Raw genomic sequence first — 25046 nt, forward strand, 5'->3', positions numbered from 1 at the left:
GAGCCAGTCCTTCTCTAGTCAGGGGAACACTAAATGAAGATTGTCTAACACCGGCTGATTGCTCTGCACCGAGAAAAGGAAGAACCGAGGTGAGGAGCGGGCGGGCACTGTGGCCGAAGCCAGACTGTAGCCACCTGTCCCCTTAGTCTCACTCCCGTCCCTGTCATCAGAGGGTTGAGATGTAATAAGTCCCCGAGAGCAGAGAGAGAGAGAGAGGGAGACCACGCAGGCCCAGGCGCCAGATGTGTGTAGGAGGTACCTGCAGGTGAGAGCATTGTGCTTAACCCAAGAAAGGACTTGCTAGCGGATGGCCAGGGGAGGACGATCTACAGGCACCTGTGCCTGGCAGCCAGGCTATGCCCTTCTCTGTCCCGCCTGCCACAGACAGAGCCTCTGTGGCAGCCGCCTTGGAGCTGGCAAGGGAGGCTCAGAAGGTGGAGGAACTCTCCCCCCACCCAGTCCAGCGCTACTTCCTCTCTAGCCACCTTTGTTCTCTCTTCCAAGCGGAGGAGGAGTGGATTCAAAGGCTCGCAGACGCCGCGCTGAGGGCTGAGCCGGCTTTGTGTTTTCCTTTAAACCGCAGTTGAAAGAGACTAAGGGAACTTCAGCCTAGGGACTTCCTCGGCCCTGCCACAGGGCCAGCGGGGCCTCCGAAGTGGGAGGAGGAAGAGCAGGTGGGCACGGGGAGGAGGGGCAGGCCAGCAGGAGGGCACGGGGTCGCCTTGAGCGCCCTGAGGCTGAGACGCAGAGATCAACAGGATCTCTGGAGTCACTCGTGACGTGACGCATCCTAACTGCTTGGCGATAAGGCCTGCAGAGGTGAGGGGCACCACTGGAGAGCAGGCGCAAGCAGAGACTTGGCTGGCATTGGTTGGCTCTGCCCAGGTACTGCGTGAGTCTCCTCCTTCCGCTCCCCACTTCCACAGCCTTACTTATGAAAACCCATATTTCAAGGTCCTCCTTTCCTCTCCCAGCTCAGACCCCACCTACCCGGTGGCTCCAAGCTGGCCTGTCACCTCTGGAAACTCCTAAGCAGAGCTAAATTCCTTTAGTGTTTTGGCCTCCTTAGGCTCCTGACCGTGCGCCATCAGCATCTCCCTCACTCTGCCCATCCGCAGGCCCTGCCTCTGCAGCTTCCGCTTCTGCCACAAGGCAGCTTCTCACTCCCTCTCTTCCTGGTCTAGCCTGGGCCATCACCCCTCCCCTCCCCCAACACTGCTGCTTCTGATCAAGCTCCACCCCCACTCCCCGAGCTATTCCAGACAGCATCCGCTCGCTCGAAGCCCTCCCCATTCCGAACTCAGCATACTTGAAGTCCAACCCCTCCCTGCCAGCTGTGGACCACTCTGCCCTCTCCAACTATTTTGGCCTCCTGCAGTTCCTCTAGCATACTAAGCAACTACCACCCACCCACCTCAGGGCCTTTGCACAGTCTGTTCCTCCCGCCGGAACTGCTCCACCTAGATGCACGGTGTCCTGATTGTCCTGAGATTGGTCTTTGTGGAAAGACCCCAGAGTAACATTTGCCCCAGAGAAACACTGCCAGCTCCCTTAGTCTCCGCGGTCTACTGTTCCTGTGGATCATGTCACATGGTCTGACATACTAAGCACATGTACTTTTCACATGTACTTTTCCTCAGCTTGTGGCTGGCCCAGTTCTCTCCTGTAAGGGCAGGGACCTCCTCCCCTTTGCGAGACCCTAGAACAGAGCTTGGTTGGTCTCTATGCTAGCCCTTCTTGTGGGCCCCACTCGATCTTCTGACCTGGAGACCGGGTTTTGCCACACCTACTCCCAGGTGGGCTCTTTGCCTAGGTTTTTATTCTTCGCCCCACCTCAACCCTTGCTCCCGCCCCATGTGTCTTGACTGGCAGTTCAGCCTTTGCTCTGGCCCAGCCACGATTAGCCCCGCCTATTCATTTGGGCTCCTTTCCCCACGTGACCCAACTCACCTGCTTCCATGGCCAGCACGGTAATGTTGTGCCAGCCAGCGGTTTCACGGTCCAGCCCCTTGCCAGTCACGATGGCGCCAGTGTCCGCATCGATGTCGAAGATCTGCTCCAAATCCGAGTCTCGGTCAATGGCGTACCTGAGTGGGGGACAGGGTTGGGCTGATGAGATCAGACGTGCCCGCCCCGTGCCAGGAGCCTGTGCCCACAATCTCCCTCATCCACCCTACTCCGAGAGAGGGACCAAACCCTGGAGACATAGAGGCAGGAAAGCGACCTGGCTTAGTGTCCCCTGGAGCTGTGCCAGCTGGATGGCCGTTGCTGGGGCTGGGACCGGGACCGGGGCCGGGGCAGGGGAGGGTCAGCCATCCTGAGTCTTAGTTTCCTTGGATGGTCAATGGGGCTCTGAACTTGTACTCTGCAGCTGTGGAAAGGGGTGAAGGGCCATACTCCTGGGACAGAGTCACTTTCCTAAAACGGAGACCTCAGATTTCCTAAAACGGCTTCATGATGAGAGGGGGACTGAAAGGGCATCTGGGGTGGCAGAGCCTGTTCAGGGCAAAGAAAAGGTTATAAGATGGCTGAGCTGGAGGTGGGGAGAGGTATTTAGGAGCAGGAGTTCAGGTTGTGAGAATTTTGAGCAGGGGAGAAAGCAGAGGCGTCTGAGAATGCGTCTGGAGCCACGTGGACCCCAGACCCAGGGCAGCGAGCTTGGCCTGGGAGGGTCTGAGGCTGGCCCTTCTCCTCCAGCCTGCACAGCGCTTTTGCTAATCTGCGGCTTTTCAGTTGCCGCGTGAAAAAGCCCTTTGTTCCGCCTTCTTCCCAGGCCTTTGTGCTTCAGCTCCAGGCCTGAAAGGCCCGTGTCCAACACATGTCTCAGGCGGCGGAGGCCCAGAGAGGCCCCGCCAGCGCCCGCCGCCACTTCCCACACTGATAACACAGGCGGGGGTGCCGTGGCTACGCACAGACAAAGGCCTGGCATGCAGGCAAAGGCGCATTGTGCAGCCGGGAGAAAGCAGTCAGGGAGGGAGGGAAGAAGCCCTTGCCTCTGCTCTTCCCTCCCCCCTCCGCCCCTCCCCGCCCTCAAACCCAGAAAGGGAAACTGAGGCCAGGGAAGCATTGGCTACAGGATTCAGAGCCTTGAAAGGTGGCCTCTGGAGAAGCCTGGGCTGGTTACATGATCAAACTCTCTTTGGATTTCGGTTTCCCTTCTCTTCCACGGAGATAATGGGACCTGCACAGGTCTGAGCTACTGTGTTTGCCTTTCCTGTCACTTGTGTGCCGGGTGTGGCCTTGAGCCAGTCCTTCCTCCTCTTTAGTCTGTTTATACTGGAATTCAGAGCCACCTGGCACCCTGGTGTGGACTGGGTGGACTTGGGGGAGGTGATTTCCTGTTCGCTGTTAGGGGCGGGGTGAAGGCATGTGGCAAACTGTAGAGGGATGCGCCACAGGCAGAGTGGATTTTTTTCCCCTTAATTTTATTTTTATTTCATGTGCATTGGTGTTTTGTCTGCATGAATGTCTCTGTGAGGGTGGAACCGGAGTCCCAGACAGGTGTGAGCCGTGTGGTGGCTGGGAATTGAATCCAGGTCCTCTGGAGGAGCAACCAGAGTGCTCTTAACCACGGAGCCATCTCTCCAGCCCCAGGGTGGATTTTTAAAAGTGTTTGAATGTCCTCCTCTGCCCTCTTTACCTTACTCTCTTGTGACAAAGTCTAAACCTGAGCTCACCTTGCTGGCGTGCACAACCACACATCACACATCCTGTGGTTTTCTCTTGGACTTTCTCCCCGCCCCCACTCCCTGCCCCCCAGCCATCCCTGCTTCCTGCTCTGGATAGCCGAGTGCTCTGTCTTCATTGCCCCTGGCTAGCCAGGGATGCTGATCTGCAAGTTCAGACTCCAGCTGACCCTCCTCCCTGGCATGCGTCGGACACTTCTGGGATGACACTTCCAGCCGTGCCCTGCTCTGCCCTTTGTGACCTTAGCGTCAGCAAAAGCCTTGCCTGAGTTACTCAGGGTTGTAAGAGAACAGGACCCTGCCAGGCATCCCATAAGCTGCCGTCATCACCCCACTTTGCAGACGAGAGTGCTGAGGCGGCCAGGGTACACTCAGCTGAGCACGGCCGATGAAGGCTGCGTCACGCACGCACCGGGCACGATTCTTCTTGCCAGGCTATGAGTCCCACCGTTGAGCACATCTTCTCCAGCGGGGCCTGCCTTTCTTTACGCTAAGGTGAGTGTGGTTCACCCGCACTCCTCTCCCCTGGGGGGGGGCGGGGCAGGTCCTCTGCTGTAGACTTAGACTCTGCACCCACCCAGAGCTGGGACTCTAGACCCAGAATTCTTTGGGGCTCGCAGAACTAACCAAAGAAAGCCCCAGTGGATGGAGTGCCAATCTCCTTGGCCCTGTCCTGACCCTGGCAGGCATCTGCACGCGAGAGGGGAAAAATAAGACCCTAGGTGCTCAGCTAAAAGCAATCCTGGAGAGCCCCGCCCCTTTGTAGGCCTCAGCCCTGGCTGGCTGGGTCCAGCAGTGCGAGCCAGTGAGCGAGGGAGTGGGAGGGTCCCCGTGTGGTGAGAACTGCCTGTCAGGCAAGGAAGCTGGTCCACCTCCTGTGCATGCACAGCGTCGTGTGTCCTGTCTGAGCTGTGTGCAGGAGTGTATGCTTGTGGTGTGACTGGGAGTGGTGTGTGTGTGTGGTGGGGGTGTGTGTGTGGTGTGTAGTGTGTGTGTGTGGTGTGATGTGTGTAGTTTGGTGTGTGTTGTGTGTGGTGTGATATGGTGTATGTGTGTGGTGTGTGTGATATGGTATGTGTGGGAGTGGGGTGTGTGGTGTGTGTGGCATGGTGTGTGTGTGGTGTGGTATGTGTGTGTGTGGTGTGTGTGGTGTGTGTGTGTGGTGTGTGTGGTGTGTGTGTGGTGTGTGTGGTGTGTGTGGTATGTGTGTGTGGTATGGTGTGTGTGTGGTGTGTGATGTGTGTGTTGTGTGGTGTGTTGTGTTGTGTGTATGTGTGTTGTGTGTGTGTTGTGGTGTGTGTGTGTGTATGTGGTATGATGTATGTGGTGTGGTATGTGTGTGTGTGTGTGGTGTGATGTGGTGTGTGTGTGTATGTGTGTGTGTGTGGTGTGTGTGGTGTGGTGTGTGGTATGTGTTGTGGTGTGGTGTGTGGTATGTGTGTGTGGTATGGTGTGTGGTGTGTGATGTGTGTGTTGTGTGTTGTGTTGTGTGTGTGTGTATGTGTGTGTGGGGTGTGTGGGGGGTGTGTGAGTAGTGTGTGTGTGTATGTGGTGTGATGTGTGGTGTGTGTGTGTGTGTGTGTGTGAGACAGTGTGCTGAAGCTGGAACAGCAAAGACTTGAGCATCCTTGACCCCACCCTGGTTCTGTGACCAGGCCCTCCACCCCCACTCCCCGACAGGTCCCTCCTTTGAACCACAGCCAGCGCATTGCACCAGATGCTTTCCCAGGACCCATTTCCTTTCTCCAGTCACAGAGGCGTTCTGTCTGCTCTCCTCGGGACCCTTGCCCTTTCTGTTCTTGGAATGCCATCCCCACATCTCAAACTGCACCCCCCAGGAGCCTGCCCACTCAATGCCAAGTGACCCCTGAAACCCCAAAGCTTCTTCACAGCCTCTGTCAGTACTTAATAACTGTTAATGTGGGCGGGATCCCGTCTTAGCACATGCAACAGCGACTCTTTGGTGGCCTGAAGACCCTTCTGTGCTGCACACAGTCTAGCCCTGACCTTGTTCCACAGTCAGGGAACTCTGCCCTGGAGCTGCCCTTGGCTGAGTCCCCAGGTCTGGCTCTGAGCTGTGCCGAGGAAGCCGGGTGAATGTTTGCCGTGCTAAATTGGACCTGTCTCAAGCTCCCTGCGGGCTCTTCCACATCTGAGGAGCACCAGAGAAGGGGCCCAGCACAGGGAGATGAAGGAGGGCGAGACGCCGGTTTCAAAGTCTGTCCTTTCAGCGGGGATGAAAGAGAGGGAATGGAGGAGGAGGAGGAGGAGGAGGAGGAGGAGGACGGAGAGCAAAGCAGAGAGGAGGGAGCACTGACCTGACTGACCGCCCCCTCGTCCTGCCCCCCTGTTATGCTTACAGAAGCTGGCCTGCTCTGGTCTCCTGTTTTCTGACAAACAGGGGTGACACTGCCCTTTCTGAAGAAGGCCGGGGCCAGCCAGAGGCCAAGCAGCCTTGAAAGACTGGGCCTGGTGGCAGGTAAGGAAGTGGCTGTGGCCGTACCCTGGGCTTCTGCTTGGAGGATGAGCAGGGGCCCTGGTGCCTTACTTCTCTCCGTGAGCTACGGCCACAGGCTCCTGACATCTGCACAAATGCCCCTCCACTAGAGCGCCCAGCCCCTGACCAGACCCAGGAGCCAGCTCAGGCCCATTCCTGCCAGCTCCAAGAATTCTTCCCAGATTCTCTCAGTCTGACAGACTGTGGTAGCTAAGTGAGATGGGATCTTTGCGTGTCATAGGCTGAGGCTGGTATGTGAGGTTGTCTAGGCCGGGCCTGGCATGGTTCTAAGAGGCCTGTGAAGATAGAGGACTGTCATCCCTCAGAACCACAAGATGCAATCCTGCCCTGCAGAGCTCAGCCCACGCCCACTCACTGTAGCGGGGAGGATGGGGAAGAAGCCAGAAGCCACCTGGCCCTCTCTGTGTCCCTTTCTGCCGCAACTGGTCTTATCTCTCCTTCTATCTGAGTTTTTGAACCAAGGCCTCCCTAAAAGCCTGCAGTTCACAAGTCCCTCCAGGGACAGCCGCCTCCGGCATCTCTGCCCTGCCTCTGCCTTATCCAGCTCTGCCTCTGACCATTGGACTCCCCTGCCTCTCTAGGATTCCTCTTTCCTGAGCTGCCTGACAGGCTCCTCAGCCTTCTGTCTTCCCAGGCTCTTCACCTGGTCCCTCTCTGCCACTGCTGGTCTCTCTGTATCCTTTCTCAGTCTTGTCCCAGGTCCCCGTTACTCTGTAGCCATTCAGGGAGTGTGGTGGGGTCGCTGGGCCTGTGAGCCTCTGCACCCCTCCCCACACTCAGGGCACGGGTTGGGGGAAGGGGAGCAAACATGGCTGCAATCTGGGACACTAGGAAATCAGAACCGGTTGGGAAGTGGGTAGTGTAGGGGAGGAGAGGGAGGGAGGGAGGGGCAGGGGAAGCTGGGGTAGGCATTCGGGGAGGGGCCCTTTGAAGAGGGACACTGTTGAGCAAAAGGAAGGAGAGGACAGAGATTTGAGGACCTGCGCCCTGGGGCGGTGGCGGCAGCAGCAGCAGCAGCAGCAGCAGTAGCAGCAGTGTCGACCCTGACAGGGAGCTGAGAGAAACTCGACCTGTAAAGGCGGGGAGGGGAGCACACGGAGAAGGCCTGGGGGTCTCTGGGAAGTTTCGGTTCCTGTTGGGGGGGGTCAAGGTGATGTTCATCCCGAATCTATGAGGAGGGCGAGAGGCTGAGGAGGCCAGACCTGCGCTCCACACTGGAGCAAGACCAGGATGTCTTCTGTGAGTATGGAGGCAGGGAGGGTTAGCCTGGTCAAATGCTGGTGTGGGCGGGGCTGTGACCACAGTCTGGCTCCATTTTAAGGTAGAGACTAGTAGGTGGGGTTGAGGGGGACACATGACCTAGTGAAGGGCAGAGGAGCACCATGGGAAGACTGATTCAAGAAAACAGGGGCCAAGCCTGTAATCCCAGCACTTGGGAGGCAGAGGCAGGCGGATTTCTGAGTTCGAGGCCAGCCTGGTCTACAGAGTGAGTTCCAGGACAGCCAGGGCTACACAGAGAACCCTGTCTCGAAAAAACAAAACAAAACAACCCTCCCCCCCCAAAGAAGAAGAAGAGGAGGAGGAGGAGGAGGAGCAGGAGGAGGAGGAGCAGGAGGAGGAGGAAAACAGGGGCCAGTTTTGCTTGGTTTAGTTCCCCCTGAACGTGGAGGTCGGGGTGTCCAGTGAGACCTGAGGTTGGCTGGTGAGAGGAGGAAGCGGGACTTCTCCAGCCTGCGGTCAGAGCACTCTGGGCACTGGCTCTCCATTTTGGTCCCTGTCTTGCCCAGAACTGTCCCCTCTCTGCTTCCTGGGCTCTCTGGCTCCCAGTAGCCCCCCACCCCCTGCCCTCGGTCAGTTGGGGTGATGCACGATAGGACAGCAGGCAGCAGGCGTGGCCCCGGGCGGGGGGTCTCACCGGACGGGCCGGTTGGCGGCGTCGGGGTCCCGCGCCGTCACCACGCCGACCAGGGAGCCCACCTGCGCGTCCTCCTGCACCTCCAGTAGGCCGGAGGGTGGCCGGAACTCGGGGGGCTCATCCACGTCGGTCACGGCCACGCGCACGATTGCCTGGTCTCGGAATGTGCCCAGGTCGGCGAAGCGGGGGTCCACAAACTTGTTGAGGGCTTCCAGTACCACCGTGTGGACCTGCTGCGACTCGAAGTCCAGGCGCTGGGGGGCGGGAGGGGGAGGCAGAGAGGGGCGGGTCAGTGACCGGCCTGGTGGGCAAGAAGGGACACAGCATGGTGGCAGCCAAGGTCACAGTTGGCTCAGCCCACCGTAGCGCTAGCTGTTAGAGGCTCGGACCAACCCATTGCGGCGTAATGGGGGCTCCTGGGGAACACACAGGCATCACCTTGAAAGTGCTGGTCACCAGGATTCTTCCACCCAGCCCGTTTTCATCCGTCACTCCGTTTAATAGCCAGCTTAGGAGCAATTTTCTTTTACCCATGAGGAAATCGGGGCCAGAAAGGGGACAGCAACACCCTGCGCAGGTGGCTTCTCAAAGCCAAGCCAGCTTGGCTCCCGAAGAGAAGTGGGGACACAGATTTGAAATATGCAGCTCTGGGTTCCAGCCGTGGCTGTCTGAGCCAGTTGTGAGGTGACTAGGGACAATCAGGCAAGCCTTTTCAGCTGTGGGGGAGCGAATGAGGCTCCCCAAGGAAACATAGCACCTTGGCCGAGCTCCGCTCTGGCCTTCCTGTGAAGAGGAATTCAGTGTGCGCATGCCTGTCATACAGGGGCTCCTTCCCCCCACAGCATGGGGTCCCTTCTTTCCCTGTCTTGTCCCCCGAGCAATCAGGATGTAAGGAGTCGGGCGCTGGCCTAGGAATAAGTGATGGCTTCCAAAGCCAGACCACACATCAGGCCGGCCTTGCCAGGCTCTGGAGCCATCGCCGGCTTCACAGACACTCCAGGCGCCTACTGGAGCACCAGACTGCAGAGTGTGGCCATGCGTTCCAGTGCTGTGGGCTCTAGAAAACTGTGGAGCGCTCCGGGCTCTCTGGTCCCCCACCCCTGCTTTGGGACAGGGGCCCGTCTTACAGTTGGGGCACACGAGGTTCCAAAAAATCCTGACAACTAATCAGATTCTGCAGCCAGAGTCCTGAGCTTGTGTAACTATTGTTTGTCCCAGTTGAGTGACCTTGGCAGGGCGCTACCTCCCAGGGACACCCAGAGGCCTGCAACGAAGACGTGCGGGCCAGGGCAGGAGACTCCAGCTTTCCACTGGGGAATTTGTTTGAGGCCACAGCCGTCAACGCTTGGTTACAGCCATGGTCACGTCCAGGAAGACAGTCCCGCACAACCTTGGCAAATCGCTTATTTTCTCTCATCCTCATTTTGTCTCTCGTGGGTTGGGAATGAGACACCAAGTCCTCAAGGGGGAAGGTGGGGTCCCCTCCCAGCCACAGCTTGTCCTGGTACCAGCCCTCCCACCCTGCCCAAGGCAGTGGTACCTTCTGCACCACTATGATGGCTTCCTGAGTGTCGCTGTCTGTGGTGACCTTGAACGCGTCTCCTCCGCTGCCGCTCTCCTCTCTCAGGTGATAAGTCATGTCCGTGTTCTCGCCCACATCGGAGTCCTCCGCCTTCACTCGGCCCACGGCCGTGCCGATGGGCGCGGACTCCTGTATGCTGAACTGGTACATCTCTGTGGAGGACATGCCAGGAGGTTGAGCCAGGCCTCTGTCAGAGCTGGGAAGAGGAGGAGGGGCCTGTGTGTGCCGGGGTGGGGTTGATCTGTGGGGAGGCGGGGATGGTTCCCTGGCCAGGGGAGACTTGCAGACTGCAATGGCCCTGTCCTGTGGAGAAGGGGCAGGGTCATGTGATCAGAAGTCTCTTGTTCCACCCCAGGCTTCCTGGTTGACGGTATGGGGCCGACCCTGCCATTTTTGAGGTCTGTCTCTCCACCTGCCCAGCAAAGGGGAAAGAGGGGGTTTGCTATGAAGGTTCAGGGTCTGGAGCCTGTATCTCTGAGTTTTAGTTTCCTCATCCATGAAATGGGAGGAACACCTTCCTAACAGGAGTGTTGCTATGACAACGTAGATGCTGCTGTCTGCAGACACTGGACTGCATGGAATGACTGACCAGCTTGTGCCGCCTCACACTAATGGCCTCTCTGTCACCCCTGAGAACCTCTGAGTCCCAGGCAACATACAGCATTAGAGGGCAGAGCCTCACAGATAAAGGGGGGAGGGGATGAGTCAGACGCCGCAGAGAGCTGGGGAAACAGGTTCCAGACCGAGGAGACCGCAGGTGCAAACACTCTGAAACGCACAATATCTGGCAGGGATGGCCCCGGGAGCGAAGGGGAGACAGATGACAGGCCAGCAGCATTCTGGCCTCTGACTAGAGCCTGCGCCAAGGTGAGAGCGTCCGGTTGAATGACGGTCAGCCCAGGTGAAGTTTAGGAGTTTGCTTCTTGGTGCCACCAAATGCCTGGGGACCTTTGTGTGGACTGACTACCTCTTTCTCATGGTCACACAGCGACCTGGAGAGGGTCCTTGCTCTGCTCTCTCCATAGCTTGGGGTAGACATGGGGAGTCAGTCCCTCAGCCCACCTCCCAACAAGCACTCTGCCAGCCCATTGGGTAGCCTGCTCTGACTCCACCCTATTGGGTGGGCTCACCTGCAGGGCCCGCCCTCCTTTCCTTCCCAGGGCCCGGAGAACATTCTAGAACATTCTATCAGCTGCTACTGTCTTTCTCTCGACCTCTCTTTTATCTGGGCTGAGTGCGCTTTGGAAGACAAGGGACATGGCTGTCAGTCACCAGGCACAGCAGGTTGCCTCCTGGGTGGGCTGTGATCGACTCAGCCTGCCCCATGACATGCAGAGAATTGGAAGGAAGCGAGGGAATGAAAGCCAGCTGTAGTTACAAATAGGTGGCCTCAAAGTTCTCATAAAGACTCTCACGACATCCAGTGTTGGCAGGGATGCAGTACCAGGGGCGTGCACCTTGCTTTGTGAGGAAACACTTCCCAGCAACACTAGAGAAGTGTTTGCGGATGGCCACTAGGAGACACTGGCAACTAGGCTCAAAGTGCCCAAGTTCAAAGGTGCCAGGTGCCCCGCAGGATAGATACATGGTGAATACTATACAGCAAGGAAAAAGGAGCCCAGCTAGAAGAAACAGCAGGAGAATGGGAACACTGCTTTGAAAGTCAAAGGCACGCAGCACTTTATACCATATGGTATCCCATATTCGCGGTTCACAAAGGAGCTGAGTTAGTCTAGAGCGCTTGGCGCTTGGCGATACGGAGAGATGAGATCAGACTCAGCAAAGCATAGACATGAGTGTTGGTTGGTTGGCACTGTGGGAGGGCGAAGATGCTAGGGGGAGGCACCCGGGGGATTCTGGGACCTGCTGGTGGGGCTCAGTGTTGGCTCCTGGACTTTGGATTTTCTGTCCTTCTTCCCTGTATAGTCACAATAAAGAAATAAGGGAAAGAAGGAAGGAAGAGAGGGAAGGAGGGAGGGAGAGAGAGAAGGAAGAAGAGGAGGAAGGAAGGACCGCACAAAGCGGCTGCTCTGACTGGGCCTAGGCTCTGCTCTGCCCCTCAGCCTGCTCAGAGCCTTTCCTGATGGCTGGCCTGGAGCTTTCCCTTCTGGAACCAGAGTGCTGGGGCCCGCCCACCTGCCCGCCTGCCTCGGCCGGTGTCACTATCCTGTGCTGGAACACACCGCGCTGAATGGCTGAGGCGGCAGGCAGCTGCGAGCCCCGCTAAGGGATTGCATTCGCTTATCTTGCGGGGGTCAGTCCCCTGTGGCAGGGCCTAATATGAGAGCAGCAGACCTCGGGTAATGACTCGCCTGATAGGAATCAGCCGACTCTCGGCGGCATTTCGTCTCTGCCAGCTGCAGCTGCAGCTTCCCAGTGGTGGCTGGGCCTGAGCGTGGGCCAGCCTGGCCAACCAGGCGAGGGGCTGATCCAGGGAGGTCCCCTATCCCAACTTGTGCCAGAAGAGACAAGCCTCCCAAAGCATCAGGGCAGACCAGGAGGCCCCAGGCTCCAGGAGGAGGGAGGTCTTGTCCTCAGACTCAGCTTCCCTGGGCTTAACTACGGTGTCCCCCTGCCTCAGTGCAGTGGCTGCCCCCTCCATCTGAACCCCGGTGAGCCTTCAACATATTTTTACAAGTTTGGGTCGTGGATCCAGCAAGGCCAGCAAGAGGGAAAATAGGTGGACAGAGGAAGGGGGAACAGGAGCTTCTCGGATGGGGAGACCACAGCAATTCTTCTGTCTGCAAAACCAGAATGGCAGGGGCTTCCCTCTGTGGGAGGCAGGCCTGGGGGTACAGCAGGGTGAGTGGGGACATGAAAACGCCCATATAGCAGTCTCCCGTCAGGCAGGAAGCGTCAAGGGAAGCTGGGCGCTCATGCAGACTGACATGTACACACCGGTAACCCTCCTTACTTTGTGGGAAGCGGGGCGGGTTGTCGTTGACGTCAGTAACCACGATGGTGACTGTAGTGGAGCCCGAGAGGCCACCCAGCTGGCCTGCCATGTCTGTGGCTTGAATAACCACCTCGTAGCGTTCCTGGCTCTCGCGGTCGAGGTCAGGCACGGCTGTCCGGATCACACCTGTGGGCGAGGGAGGGCGGGGACATGGTGGCAGGCTCCGGGGAGGCTGAAGCATGCCCCAGCCGTGCTTGGCTGTGTATTGAAGGCCAAGAGAGAGAGACATGGGTGCAAAAGTCACATGTGGGGTGGTGGTTTGAAAATAGCTCTCAAAGGCTATCTATTTTTATGGGAGGTCCCCAGTTGGTGGAACTGTTTGGGAAGAATTAGGAGGTGTGGCCTTGTTGGAGGAGGTGTGGTCTTGTCAGAGGAGGTGTGGCCTTGTCGGAGGAGGTGGATCACTGGAGTGGGCTTTGAGGTTTCAAAAAACGCACACCATTCCCAGTTAGTTTTCTGCTTCCGTTTATGAATCAAATGAACTCTCAGCTTCTGCTCCAGTGCTGTGTCTATCTGCTTGTTGCTATGGTGCTCACTATGATGGACATGGACTCTAACCATCTGGAGCTGTGAGTTCCAATTAAATGCTGGGCGTGGGGATTGTTTGACAGGGTCTCTCTATATAGCCATGACTGCCCTGGAACTCAAAATGTAGACCAGGCTACCCTCGAATCACAAAGATCCACCTGACTCTGCCTCCTGAGTGTTGGGATTAAGGGTGTGCACTACCATGTCTGGCTAAATGTTTTTCTTTTATAAATTGCCTTGGTAACTAAGGTGTGTGGCCGTTGGGCCTCCAGGGCTCATGAGCCAGTACACGCATTAACAGAGATACTTCACGCCTCTCTCACACGCATATTCCCACACTGGGCAACCACAAACAGGTGAATTCTCTGCACCTTCTTCCCACACACAGACATGTCTCTACATACTAACAGACTAATACCTTACCACACGTGTGCACACACTTCCACATATAGACCTGTGCTTTAAACAAAAGACCACTTGCTTTGCTGGGAGAAGGGCTGTGGATCAGAATTCCCCCTGGGTATTCTCCCTGGATAGCCAGTCCCACAGTGGATCCCCAGGATCTGGTCTGAGCACCGTGTCGGCCTGACTTGTTAGTGACCTGCAGAACTTGGTAGCAAGCAGGCTGCTTGGAATGTTTAAAATTTAGGCAACAGGGCCTGGAGAGATAGCTCAGTGGTTAAGAACACCAACTGCTCTTCCAAAGGTCCTGAGTTCAAATCCCAACAACCACATGGTGGCTCACAACCATCTGTAAAAGATCTGACGCCCTCTTCTGTGAGTGTCTGAAGACAGCTACAGTGTACTTACATGTAATAAATAAATAAATCTTTAAAAAAATTAGGCAACAGTTACAGAGGGTCACATTCGCCCGTGCATGGGGGTGTGCCTCACACACATGGACCACACTCACACATGTCTGCTCACGTGTGCCCCTCTCATCCCCCAGGCCTCCCCCAGACCTCAAGCCTGAGTTCTTTGTCCAAGTCACAGAGAAGAGCTGAACAGACCTTGTCCAAGCTGCCCACAGCATAGAAGCAGAAATTCAAATGCTGAGGCTGAACTCTGGGGAGAAGACGGTGGTGGCCTTGTGGCCTCGGTGTAAGAGCCTCAGTGTGTGGGGGGTGCTGAGGCACTCAGAGCCTCTCCTGATGCCCCCTCCAAACTGCCAAGCACAGGTGGTGACAGGTGGCGCCTGGCCTGAGCACCAGGTGGAGTCATGCACCAGCAGCCCCAGGATGCGCCCCATAAAGCCTGGGCTCCGGGTCCTGATGTCCTCAAGTCCCTAGGTTCCAGTAAAGGTAATGGGGACAGGAGGAGAGGCTGGTGTGTGTGTGTGTGTGGTATGGTGTGTGTGTATGTATACAGTGTGTGTATGTGTGTGGTATGAGTGTATGTGTGGTATAGTGTGTGTGCATGTATATAGTATGTGTGTGTATAGTGTGTGTGTGTGTGTGTGGTGTGTGTGTAGTATGTGGTCTGTGATATGTGTGATGTGTGTGTGGTGTGGATTGTGGGTAGGCACTGGGGTTCTCAAAGCTCAGGTTGATCTGCTTTTGTGTTCGAATAAGGAGGAAGGAAAGAACAAAGGGGAAGACGGAGAGGATCCAAGGGCCCTGGGGAGGGACAGCAGGAGGTACTGGGGGGGAGAGACATGGGGAGGAGGCTTCTTATAACAAAAAGGAGAAGGGAAGTGGGGGAAAGAGAGAACCAGAGAGAAGAGGGAGGGAGACAGAGAGAGGAAAGCAAAGAAAAGGTGATGCTTGTCAGGGCCAGAGGGAGTGGCCAATGCTGCCAACCACAGAGCGGACAAATGGTAGTCAGGCATGGCGGCCACCAGGCTGTTAGGTGAGGTCCAAGGCAGGAGGGATGGTGGGAAGAGAACTGACCTTGATGTTCTGAGAGAGGGTTTCATGTGTGTCAGGCTGATCTTGGACTCCTGACGCTCCCGCTTCCCCCTCCTCACTGTGGAGCACAGAGCTGTGCACCATGCCCAGAGGGAGCTGATTAGTCAGACTCCCGCAGGCCGCTTTCCATCTAGGGCTACACTGAATGGGCTTCTCTCAGAGCTCAGCGTCCCCAGCTCTGAGTGGAGACTAGAACACAAGTCTGGCTCTAGAGTAGGTGAGGAAGGGGGTCCCTGTGCAGCTAGCTTCCCTGTCACCGCCGTCACTTCCAGGTCCGGAGGGACTGGGGACATGGTATCTCAGAGATAAAGTGGCTCCAGAGCCTCTGGGAGCCCGGGAGTGGGCCATGTGGCCTCTGGACCCTGTCCCGAGTCCTACACGATGTGAAGTTGCTATGGCGACAGTTTCTGATGAAACACATTGCTCAATATTCACAACCCTGCACCATCCCTGCCCACTGACTCTGGCCTTGGACATGTGATGTGCTGTCTGGCTTCGGGGACAAGTCAGAGGCCTGTTATGTCTTGAGTGATGGGGGTCTTTTCTCTGGGAATCCTGAGGCCCCTGCACGTTGAGGCAGAATGGAGAAGGACATGGGGGAGAGGCCTGGGCCTGCCAGCTGAGTCAGCCTTCAGCTGCCCAACAGCCATGGGCTGTCCCACAAATCCCCTCCCCCAAAGAACCGCCCAGTCAGTCACAGCTGTGACAGAAAAGAAACCATTGCTCCATGAAGTGAGGGTTAGTTTGGTACTTAGCCATACGTAACTAATAGGGAAATCTGGTTAGCTTAGCTGTTCCTGGACTGCCTGGGTCTGGGCTAATTCACACAGCTGGGTCTAACTGGAGGGTCACTTGGCTGAGCGGTCCTGGTGACCTCATATTCCCTCTGTCTGCTGGGACACATGGGCTCCCTCTTCTTCCAGTCAGCTGCCACCTTCCGAGAGGTCTTGGGACTGTGTTGTGCAAGGCCTAGGACGGACTGGTGGGATGGCTCAGCAGGTATAACGAGCCTGCCTCTGAGCCTCATGGCCTGAGTTCTGTTCGCACATGGTAGAGAGAACCCAGTCTCACAGGCCCATGTTCTGACTTCTACCTGTAAGACTCCACACGAGCACAAGATAATGAAAGGCCTCTCAAGGACCAATCACGCGAACTACGTCAATCTGTATGTAACTTTCTAACGGGGCCAAAGCAAACCACCAGATTCAAGGGTGGGGGAGTGGACCGACCCCATGGTCTCAGTCTTTAGTGGGAAGAAGGTGAGGGTGACAAGCCACACTGCGGTGAGCCTTCTGTATCTGCTTTAGCAGCTTTCAAATGTGCAGGTTCATCCCCTTTGGATACCGCCAACTACATATGGAAACTATGAAGAACATAACTGCACCTGCGCTGTGCGTCCAGTGCTTCCCTCCAACGCTCTTCCCTGAGCAAGAGAGTGAGACACCGATTTCCTGCACTCACTGCATGTACAGTGTGTCCTCAGACCTCTGGGGATGATTTAGAGTACATGAGAGGATGGTGTGAGGTGACATGTCGGTACCACGCCACCTTATGCTCCAACAGCCTTGGAGCCTTGGAGCCAATCCCCGTGGGATACCGAGAGATGAACGTCCTGAGTGCTAGGGCACAGGAGGAGGGTGTAGGGGGGGACAAGATCCCCAAATCATGATCAAATCCCATGATGGCGTCCATTTACTCGACACTTGCTGAGGGTCTGTGATGTGCTGGGAGTGCAGAGCATTGGATATGAGGAGCGGAAAAAGGATTGACGAGGGGGCTGGAGAGATGGCTCAGTGATTAAGAGCACTGACTGCTCTTCCAGAGGTCCTGAGTTCAATTCCCAGCAACCACATGGTGGCTCACAACCATCTGTAATGGGATCCAATGCCCTCTTCTGGTGTGTCTGAAGATAGTGACAGGGTACTTACATAAAACTTGGACCAGACAGTGACAGGCATGGCTACACAGCTACCCTTCTGACTTTGGACAAGCTCTTGGGGTTTATCTGAGTCTGTTCCTGGTTCCATACAATGTGATAGGTTCTCATGGGTCCTTACCAGGTAACAGAATTACTGGGGAGGCAGAAGGATTACCTTGATTATGTTAATTGATCTGGGAACACCCACCTTAATTACCTTAATTATGGGCGGGAGCATTTCTGCACAGCACTGAATGGGAGCGGGAGCATTGGCCCTCTTCCCCTTCTCGGGTTGCAGATTGGGGATGCAATGTGACTGGCTACTTTCAGCGCCTGCAGCCTTGACTTCCTGCTGTGATGGACTGCCAATCAAAATAAACCTTTTCTGGCTTAAGTCTTTCCCCCACCTAGGGCATTTTATCATAGCAAGAGAAAAAGAGATGAAGACACCTGCCCTGGAGGGCTGCAGAGGCACAGATGAGACGGCTTCTCAAAGCACAGCACACTTTTTAAAAAATTGTTTTTGTTTATGTGTGTATGAATGGTGTGTGTGTGTGTGTGTGTGTGTGTGTGTGTTACTTTGAATGAGAAGTTCCTCAGAAGTCTCAGGCCTTTGAATCCTTAGTCCAGTTGGTGGCATTTGGGGAAGAATTGGGGGTGTGGCCTTGCTGAGGAGGTATGTCACAAAGAAGGATTTGTGGTTCCAGAAGATTCTCAGTCTTCGAATGTGCTCTCTTTGCTTTGGCTTAGCCACTGTGGAGCCCAACCCTCTGGAACCACTGGCCCAAAGAAACGGTTCCTACGTTGTTTCCTCATCACAGTGCTTTGTCACAGCAATGGAAAAGTGGCTAAGACAGCCTGCTTGTGGGTGGGTGTGAGCACGCATGTGCCACAGTGTACTTGTTGAGGGCAGAGGACAATGTTGAGTGTGCCTCTCTCACCTTCCATTTTGTTTGAGACAGGGTCCCTTACCCACCGCTTCATACCCAAAGTTTTGGCCTGCAAGCTTCTGGGAGTTCTCCTGTCTCTGCTTCTCATCTCACTTTAGGATGCTGAGGTTACACATATGCATGTGTATACACACAAACACACATACGCACACACACACACACATGAATGCATGTGTGCATACACAATACAAACACACATACACATAGGCATGCACATACACATACACACATATATACATGTGTGCACACACACATACAAACACACACACCTGCAAATGCACATGCACATACCCACATGCACATACATGTGCACATAAGCACACACACATGTGCACATACATAACCCATGAATGCATGTGTACAACATACACATACAAACACATACACACATGTATACACATACACATACAAACACACATAAACACCTGCAAATGCACATGCACATACACACATGTCTACACATGTGCACACACAAGCACACACACATGCACATACATATACCCACAAATGCATGTGTGCAACACACACATACAAACACACATACACACGTGTGCACACACACATACAAACACACATAAACACGTGTGCACACATATACAAACACATATATACACACCTGCAAATGCACATGAACATACACATGGGCACACACAAGCACACAATACACTCACAAATGCATGTGTGCAACATATAAACACACATACATACGTGTGTACACACACATACAAACACATCTGCAAATGTACATGCACATACACGCATACACATATGGGTGTACACACACTACTACTACTACTACTACTACTACTACTACTACTACTACCTACTGCATTTAGCCTTCTGTGGTTCCAGGAATTTGAACTCAGGGCCTCAAGCTTGCATATCACTCACAGAGCCATCTCCTCAGCCTCAGCCTCCACATTTCAGAGATTTCATGCACTTTTATTTTATTTTATTTATTTTATCCTGGGTTGGGCACTCCTATGGATAAGCCCCAGGGGTGGAGATGCAGGCTGGTCTTTTGTCAGCCTAAAGATATCTCTAGGGCTTGGGGTGAAGTGCTCAGTCAGCACTCAGACTTCTCAAGTGGCCTCTTCTGCCTCCTCCCTGCCCTCCTCACACACATGGCTCTTCCTAGTTTCTCCGTCAGCAGAAAAATCTACAAGGGAACACACAAGTGGAGCTGAGTTCACCACGCCGACCCCAGGACCCAGAACTGAGCAGACAGATGCTTAGCAACTCTGACTTGTATCCCCTCTAGGACCAATGGCCGTCCCTGGCACAGGTGTGACTTTTTACGCCATCTCGGAGGGAGTCTCTCAGTCCATGCTGAGGTGGTGTTAGGCAGGGACTGGTATTCATACCTTGACTGAGGAGGCCATTGCCTCTTTCTTGCCCAGAGTCCCCAGATTCAGTTGTCTTTGCCAATCCCTCCATCTATTCCAGATGCTGCAGAAGGGACCCTGGAGCCTGCATGATGCCTCATTAGCCCGAAAATGCCATCCCTGTCGCCCCTGTGGGGGGCTGGCTGGCAGGCCTGGCCTTTAAAACACACAAGTTAATTCCTCCTCTGGCACTCGGCCCTGTGGCGCAGCCCCGCCTCCTCCCTTCCTCACACCTTCCTCTCAGGCCTCTGCGGCTCTGCTCCCTGCTAGCTGCGCAGCGAGAACAGACTGTACCTCACTGTGGCAGCTAAATATAGCCCCGCATCGGCGGAATATTCCTGGCTAGGGAAATGGAGCTGGGGCTGGCAGTGGTGCCCGGGTGTCTGTGGTAGTGGGGACTGGGGTAGCTGGGGTGCGTAGGGAAGCATCCTGGGAAATGCCCCTTTCAGATCCAGCAGTGGAGAAAGAGTCCAACGCTGGGACTCTTCCTCCCTGTTTGAAAGGACTCCCCTTTCTGGGTCCCAAGAACCTGTTTCTGCTCCCCTGGGCCCGTGGACTTCTCACCTGTCACCCCCTCTGACCCTTCTGAGCGGTGGGCAGTGCCCCTCAGAAAGAGAAGCCTCTTCAGTTTACAGGTGGAGAGTAACCTTTCACCTGCCTGTCCTTGTCACCTCTCAAGATCCAATCTTGGCTCTCCCAACCCCAAACTATAATCTTACTCTGGCCTGTGACTGTGTAGCTCAGGCTGGATTCGAACTCGTAGGGATCCCTGCAGCAAGGGCTGTTGTGAGCGTATCTCACACTCCTTGACCTCGGGACCTCACTTCGGATCCCTAGAAATACACAATTGCATCCGCGTTCCAAGGTCACAGAAAAGCCGGCTCCAGTTTCCTCATCCCCTTATCTAATCCTTTACACTCCTTGCTAGACCCCACCGCAGCCCAGCCGTACGCTTCAATCAGAATGGACTTGTTCTACTTCTCCAATAGAACCTCTGGGAGGGCAGTCTTGGCTAACCTGCTGTCCTCTCCGGAGCGCTTGGCGGATGCTCAGGTCCGCAGTAACCACTCAGTACCTGAATGAACCAAAGCGGTCTCCCCCTGCACTCCTACAAGCTCCTGAGTGCCGGGTGGGGGGCATGGGGGGCGGGCACTAGAGCTGGAGATGCAGAAGAAAGAAAAAGGGGTTCCCCGAGCTCTTGCAAGGGGTAGATGCTGGGCTGGCTGGGTTGCTCCCTCCTCACCTTAGTCTCCCATAGTTACAGGAGATTTCAAAAGCCTCGCTTGGTCTCGGAGCTCCTCCATGTTCATGATTCGGATGGATGGCTGAAACTTCTAGAAGTTTCTTTCCATCTCTTCCCTCATAATGCTGGCACAGCGAAAGCCGGATTTTCATTTTAAAATACTTTTATTTTATACGCGAGGCTGCTTGCCCGTGAGCACGTATGTGAGCTAAGTGCATACAGTGCCTATGGAGGTCGGGAAAGGAGGTCAGGTCCCGGCAACCGGAGTTACAGATAGTCGTAAGGCCACACGGTGCTGGGAACTGAACTTGGGTCCTCAGCCAATGCGCTAATTGCTGCACCGTGTCCCCAGTGCCGGATGTTGGATTCTTTAGCTCTGCTCCAGCCTGGGACACATCGGTCAATCCCTCTCCTGTAGAGTTGTCTTAATTCACTTCCTCCTGTTTCCGTGGGAGGCACCCACGTGACCACGGGAGACCAGGGTAAGGGAAGACTCAGGGTCTCCGGTCTGGTCTGCCTAGCGCCTGCCCCTTGCAGGGCCTCACTGCAGCCTCTTCTCTCTCTTAGCATCTCAACACACTCACTCCCAGACCTGCTTCTACTCCTAACTAGCCCGGTGTAAGTACCAGCCTTTGACTTTTGTCTTTGGGGGCTCTGCTCGGACACCTGGGCGCTGGGGCTTCTCTGCCGACGATTCCTGTCGCAGAGCCGAGCTTTCTTGATGCCACCCGAGGGATCTTGTTAAAATGAAAACCCGAGCGTGTCACTTCCTAGCTCAGAAGTCGTCAAGGAACCCACAGCATCGTCGTCGGTGAGAAGAGCAAACCTGGGCACTGCCCTCTGAGGGTGGGGTGGGTAATCTGGCACCTTTAGGTATTATCTGTTGACATTCCAAATGCGTGCGCTCTGTGACCCTGCATTTTCACGTCCTGAAAATTACCCTGCAGATACACGCACACCGGCTCGAAATGATGTATGTGTGAGGTTATTCACGGTAGCACTGTTCGTTGTAGCCAATGATTGGAAGCAGGGTACATGCCCATCAGGAGGGGACTGCTGAAATAAATTTCAGTATATCCATAACAGGCATTAAATAAAAGAGTGAGGTCGCTCTTTATGGACCGATATGGAACCATCTTCAAGATGTATTGCTAAGCAAGAGCAGTGGCTATGGGTAAGGTGTGTTTATAGCTACCTAACAAGTAAAGCAAAGAAGACAAACGCATGCGTCCTATTTCCTTGTACATGCATAGCACAGCTCTGCAAATATCCAGCAGAAAATTACATTGGTTGCCTTGGGGACACAGGTAAGGTGGCTTGGGGACCAGATGAGGTGAAGGATTGCTGCTAAATAGTCATCTGAACTTTTTGAATTTTGAACCCCGAGATGTTCTATCTATTTTCAAAATGACTTAATGTTTTGCAAGCGAATGAGTCCTGGATTGTCCAGGCCAAACACACCAGCCGCTACCTGTGGGGCTGTGGCGGCAGCGGCGGCTGGGGACGGGGAGTGAAGCATTCTCTTCATTGCATTGCTTTAATGTTTGAATGTTTCCCTGAAATGTATTGCTTTTTTCAAGGAGGCAAGAATAATGAAGATATTATGTGTAAGGGAACACAATTAAACTGAACTCATAGGCTAGATTCCTCCCTCTCCTCCCCAAACCAAACCAAACAAACACATGAACAGAAAAACCAAAGTCAAATCCATCACACACGCCCACACACACTGTCCTGAGATTCAACTCGAGCTCCTGAGCGCAGCCAGCCTGGACACATGCAGCCCCATCTCCCCACGCCATGCCCTCTCCTTGGGTGACTCCCCCTACCCTGCCTCTCCCTCTGATGGCTTGTCGTTGGGTATTTCAGATCCTAAATGTTCCGAGGAGCACACATGGCATCTGATAACCATCTCATCTTCCTCCGCTCCTAGCGGAGTGAGGTCATCTTGCAGGACCCGTGCATGTCTGCAGCTCTCTCAGCTGTGTGACCTCGGCCAGGTCATCTGCCTCTCTGAGCCTCTGCCTCCTTCACTGGCACCCAGGGATCTCAGAGAATCCTCAGGGTCTAAGCGCAGGTGAGTGAAGAGGGAGATTGTGGGTGTGTCACTGCTGCTCTGTGGTGCCTATGCATGTGAGGGGTGTATAAGGATGTGCCACTTCATCTTTTTGTCAGATCAACACCCGCTGTGGAAGCAGAACTTAATACCTGCTTGAAGGGAGCTCCTCCTAGAACACACTGGTGATGCATAACACACGAGAATCGGCTCAGTCCCAAGGACAAGGGACCAAGTTTAGACACATGAGGTCCTTACAGGCTATAGAGGGCTGTGCCTCCTGCCTTTCCTTTTCACTCCTTGCAGAAGACTCCACCCTCGTTTCCCTGCTCTCTCTTCTTCTTGTGTGGCCGCCCACCTTCCCACAACCCCAGAGGCTCTTGGAACCCAAGCCATGCAATGTACTTCTTCAGCATTGCTGGGCCAGGGAGCTCAGGGACCCGCCTCGGCCGTCTCTGACCCCGCCCCCTGCCCCAGCCCCTCCCCTCACCTGTCTTGGGGTCCACTGTGAAGTGGTGCTCGCCGTCCAGCACACTGTACACCAGCCGGGCACTGCTGCCATAAGTGGGGTCATCTGCATCAGAGGCCATCACCTGCATCACCGACGTGCCTGGGCCCGGGGGACCAAGCAAGACAACGGTCATACAGCGGTCACCTGAAACTCGGCAACCCTGTCCCCTCCCTGTCTTAGGGAAGCCATTAGAATAGGGGACCCTTTGGGAATCTACTAGAGGTCACTGGATGCCCACTTCACAGGCCTGACCTCAAACCGAAGTCCAACTGACTCATGGCCTTCCTAGGGGGGTGGGCAGCCATGAAATCACATCTGGATTCAAATACCCATTGGTTCCCAGATGTAGGGCCAGCAAGGGAATCCCAGTTTCTCCTCCAAAATGGGCAGAATGCCAGCCTTTGGTCTGCAGGGCGAGTGGGAGAATAGATTTGATATTCCCAGTACTGCATAGCTAAGGGCAGTCCCTCAAAGGCAGACGCAGGATAACCGTCATTATCTATATAGTTATGAGGCACAGTCTGAGCTGGGACTAGAAAGCAGGCCCCTGGGGGCCTTTAGTCACTCAGCCCCTCTGGATTCATTTTGGACTCAGCCACCTGTCTTCCGTCTCTGCAACACCAGAGAGTACAACCAAGCTCACGAGGCCTCAGACGCTGGCATCTCCTGGCCCCCAGGCAGGAGGATGACAGTGGCCAGCTTCCCTTTGGAAAGTGGATAGCTGTAGGCCATGATGCCCTCTTACCCCTCCCCCTGATGCCCAGACAGCGCTGCCCCCCCCCACCCCCAAGCCACACACACTTCTCCTCATGCTCCGCACGTAGGCTGCTAGGAGAGCATAAATTGGATAAAAGTCCATCAAACAGCGGCAATTAAGTTATTGATTTTCGACGCTGCCTCATTAAACTGGGAGCTTCTCCCGGCCTGTCCCAGAGATGGCTCTAATTTGACATCATGTTCAATTTGACGAAAGCAGGGCTTGGGACGTGAGACTGGTCCTGTGGGGGAGGGGCAGATTGAAGGTCTATGGGAACCTTTTTAGGAAAAAAAGGTGTTGGGGGGGGGTTGGGGGGAAAATGGAAGACTCAGAGAGTTTGGGGGGCGGGGGGCTCAGGACAAGACCCAAAGGGGAGAAGCCTGAGATTCTACATCTGGGTGGTGGCCTGCTGGGGACCTGGGTGAGACCTTCCTGGGGCTGAGCTGGGCTCTCTGGGCCAGCAAGCAGCCTGCTGGGAGGTGAGGGCAGTTCACTGCTTGGCTAATGAGGAAGTCTGCAATGCCAGTACAGCAATTCTGCTGAGCCCAGCCTGCTGCCCGCCTCTCCCGCCTCCAGCCTGGGGCCCTCCATCATTCCAGACAGACACATGTATTTATTTTTCTCTCCTTTGCATTTCTCATTTTCCTCTCTGGGTCCCCCTCCCTGCCGCTGGAGCCTCCCGAGCAGGCCCTGCAATGCATCTCTCTCTTTGTTGGCTGCAGCTCCATGCCAGCCACACCTGTGTTGCCCTAAGAAGATGAGGAGAGAGGGCAACCCCTTCCCTCTGTGGCTGATAACCATGGGCTGCCAGCTCAGGGTCAAGGACGCAGCTCCAGTTGTAGAGGAAGTGGATAATGAATCCCTGCTGCGCACCCACTGTATACCTAGAGAGACAGCCTCTAAGTCCATCACTGGTCCATACAGCACCTCAGAGATGCACAGTGGACCTCTGAAATATATTACAGGTGAGGAAATGGGTCAGATGGGAAAGATTTGTTTGAGTGTACGGAGAGAGGATGTGGTGGGATTTGAACACAGCACTACACTGTCAGAGCCCTTTTGGGACCTGTGTCATCACAGGCACAGTGACTTTAAGGGGAAATGGTCTGGTGTGCTGAGCCATAACCTCTGATG

The 25046-nt window shown here is 55.0% G+C and overlaps 1 protein-coding gene across 2 annotated transcripts in view; it reads right to left on the reverse strand.

Moving 5' to 3' along the window:
• The window catches only part of Cdh22 (cadherin 22), a 124896-nt gene that overhangs the window by 22900 nt on the left and 76950 nt on the right, over positions 1 to 25046 (reverse strand). Inside the window, exons 4-8 of one of the 2 annotated variants that reach the window (XM_052184278.1) lie at positions 23135 to 23254; positions 12616 to 12783; positions 9660 to 9853; positions 8120 to 8373; positions 1951 to 2087 (exon numbers count right to left, since the gene is read on the reverse strand). In XM_052184278.1, coding sequence (XP_052040238.1) covers positions 1951 to 2087; positions 8120 to 8373; positions 9660 to 9853; positions 12616 to 12783; positions 23135 to 23254 — 873 coding nt within the window. The remainder of the gene's footprint in view (positions 1 to 1950; positions 2088 to 8119; positions 8374 to 9659; positions 9854 to 12615; positions 12784 to 23134; positions 23255 to 25046) is intronic. The other variant, XM_052184279.1, reaches the window with a different exon arrangement.

This window comes from Apodemus sylvaticus, chromosome 5 (genome assembly GCF_947179515.1).
Source record: "Apodemus sylvaticus chromosome 5, mApoSyl1.1, whole genome shotgun sequence".
Taxonomy (NCBI): domain Eukaryota; kingdom Metazoa; phylum Chordata; class Mammalia; order Rodentia; family Muridae; genus Apodemus; species Apodemus sylvaticus.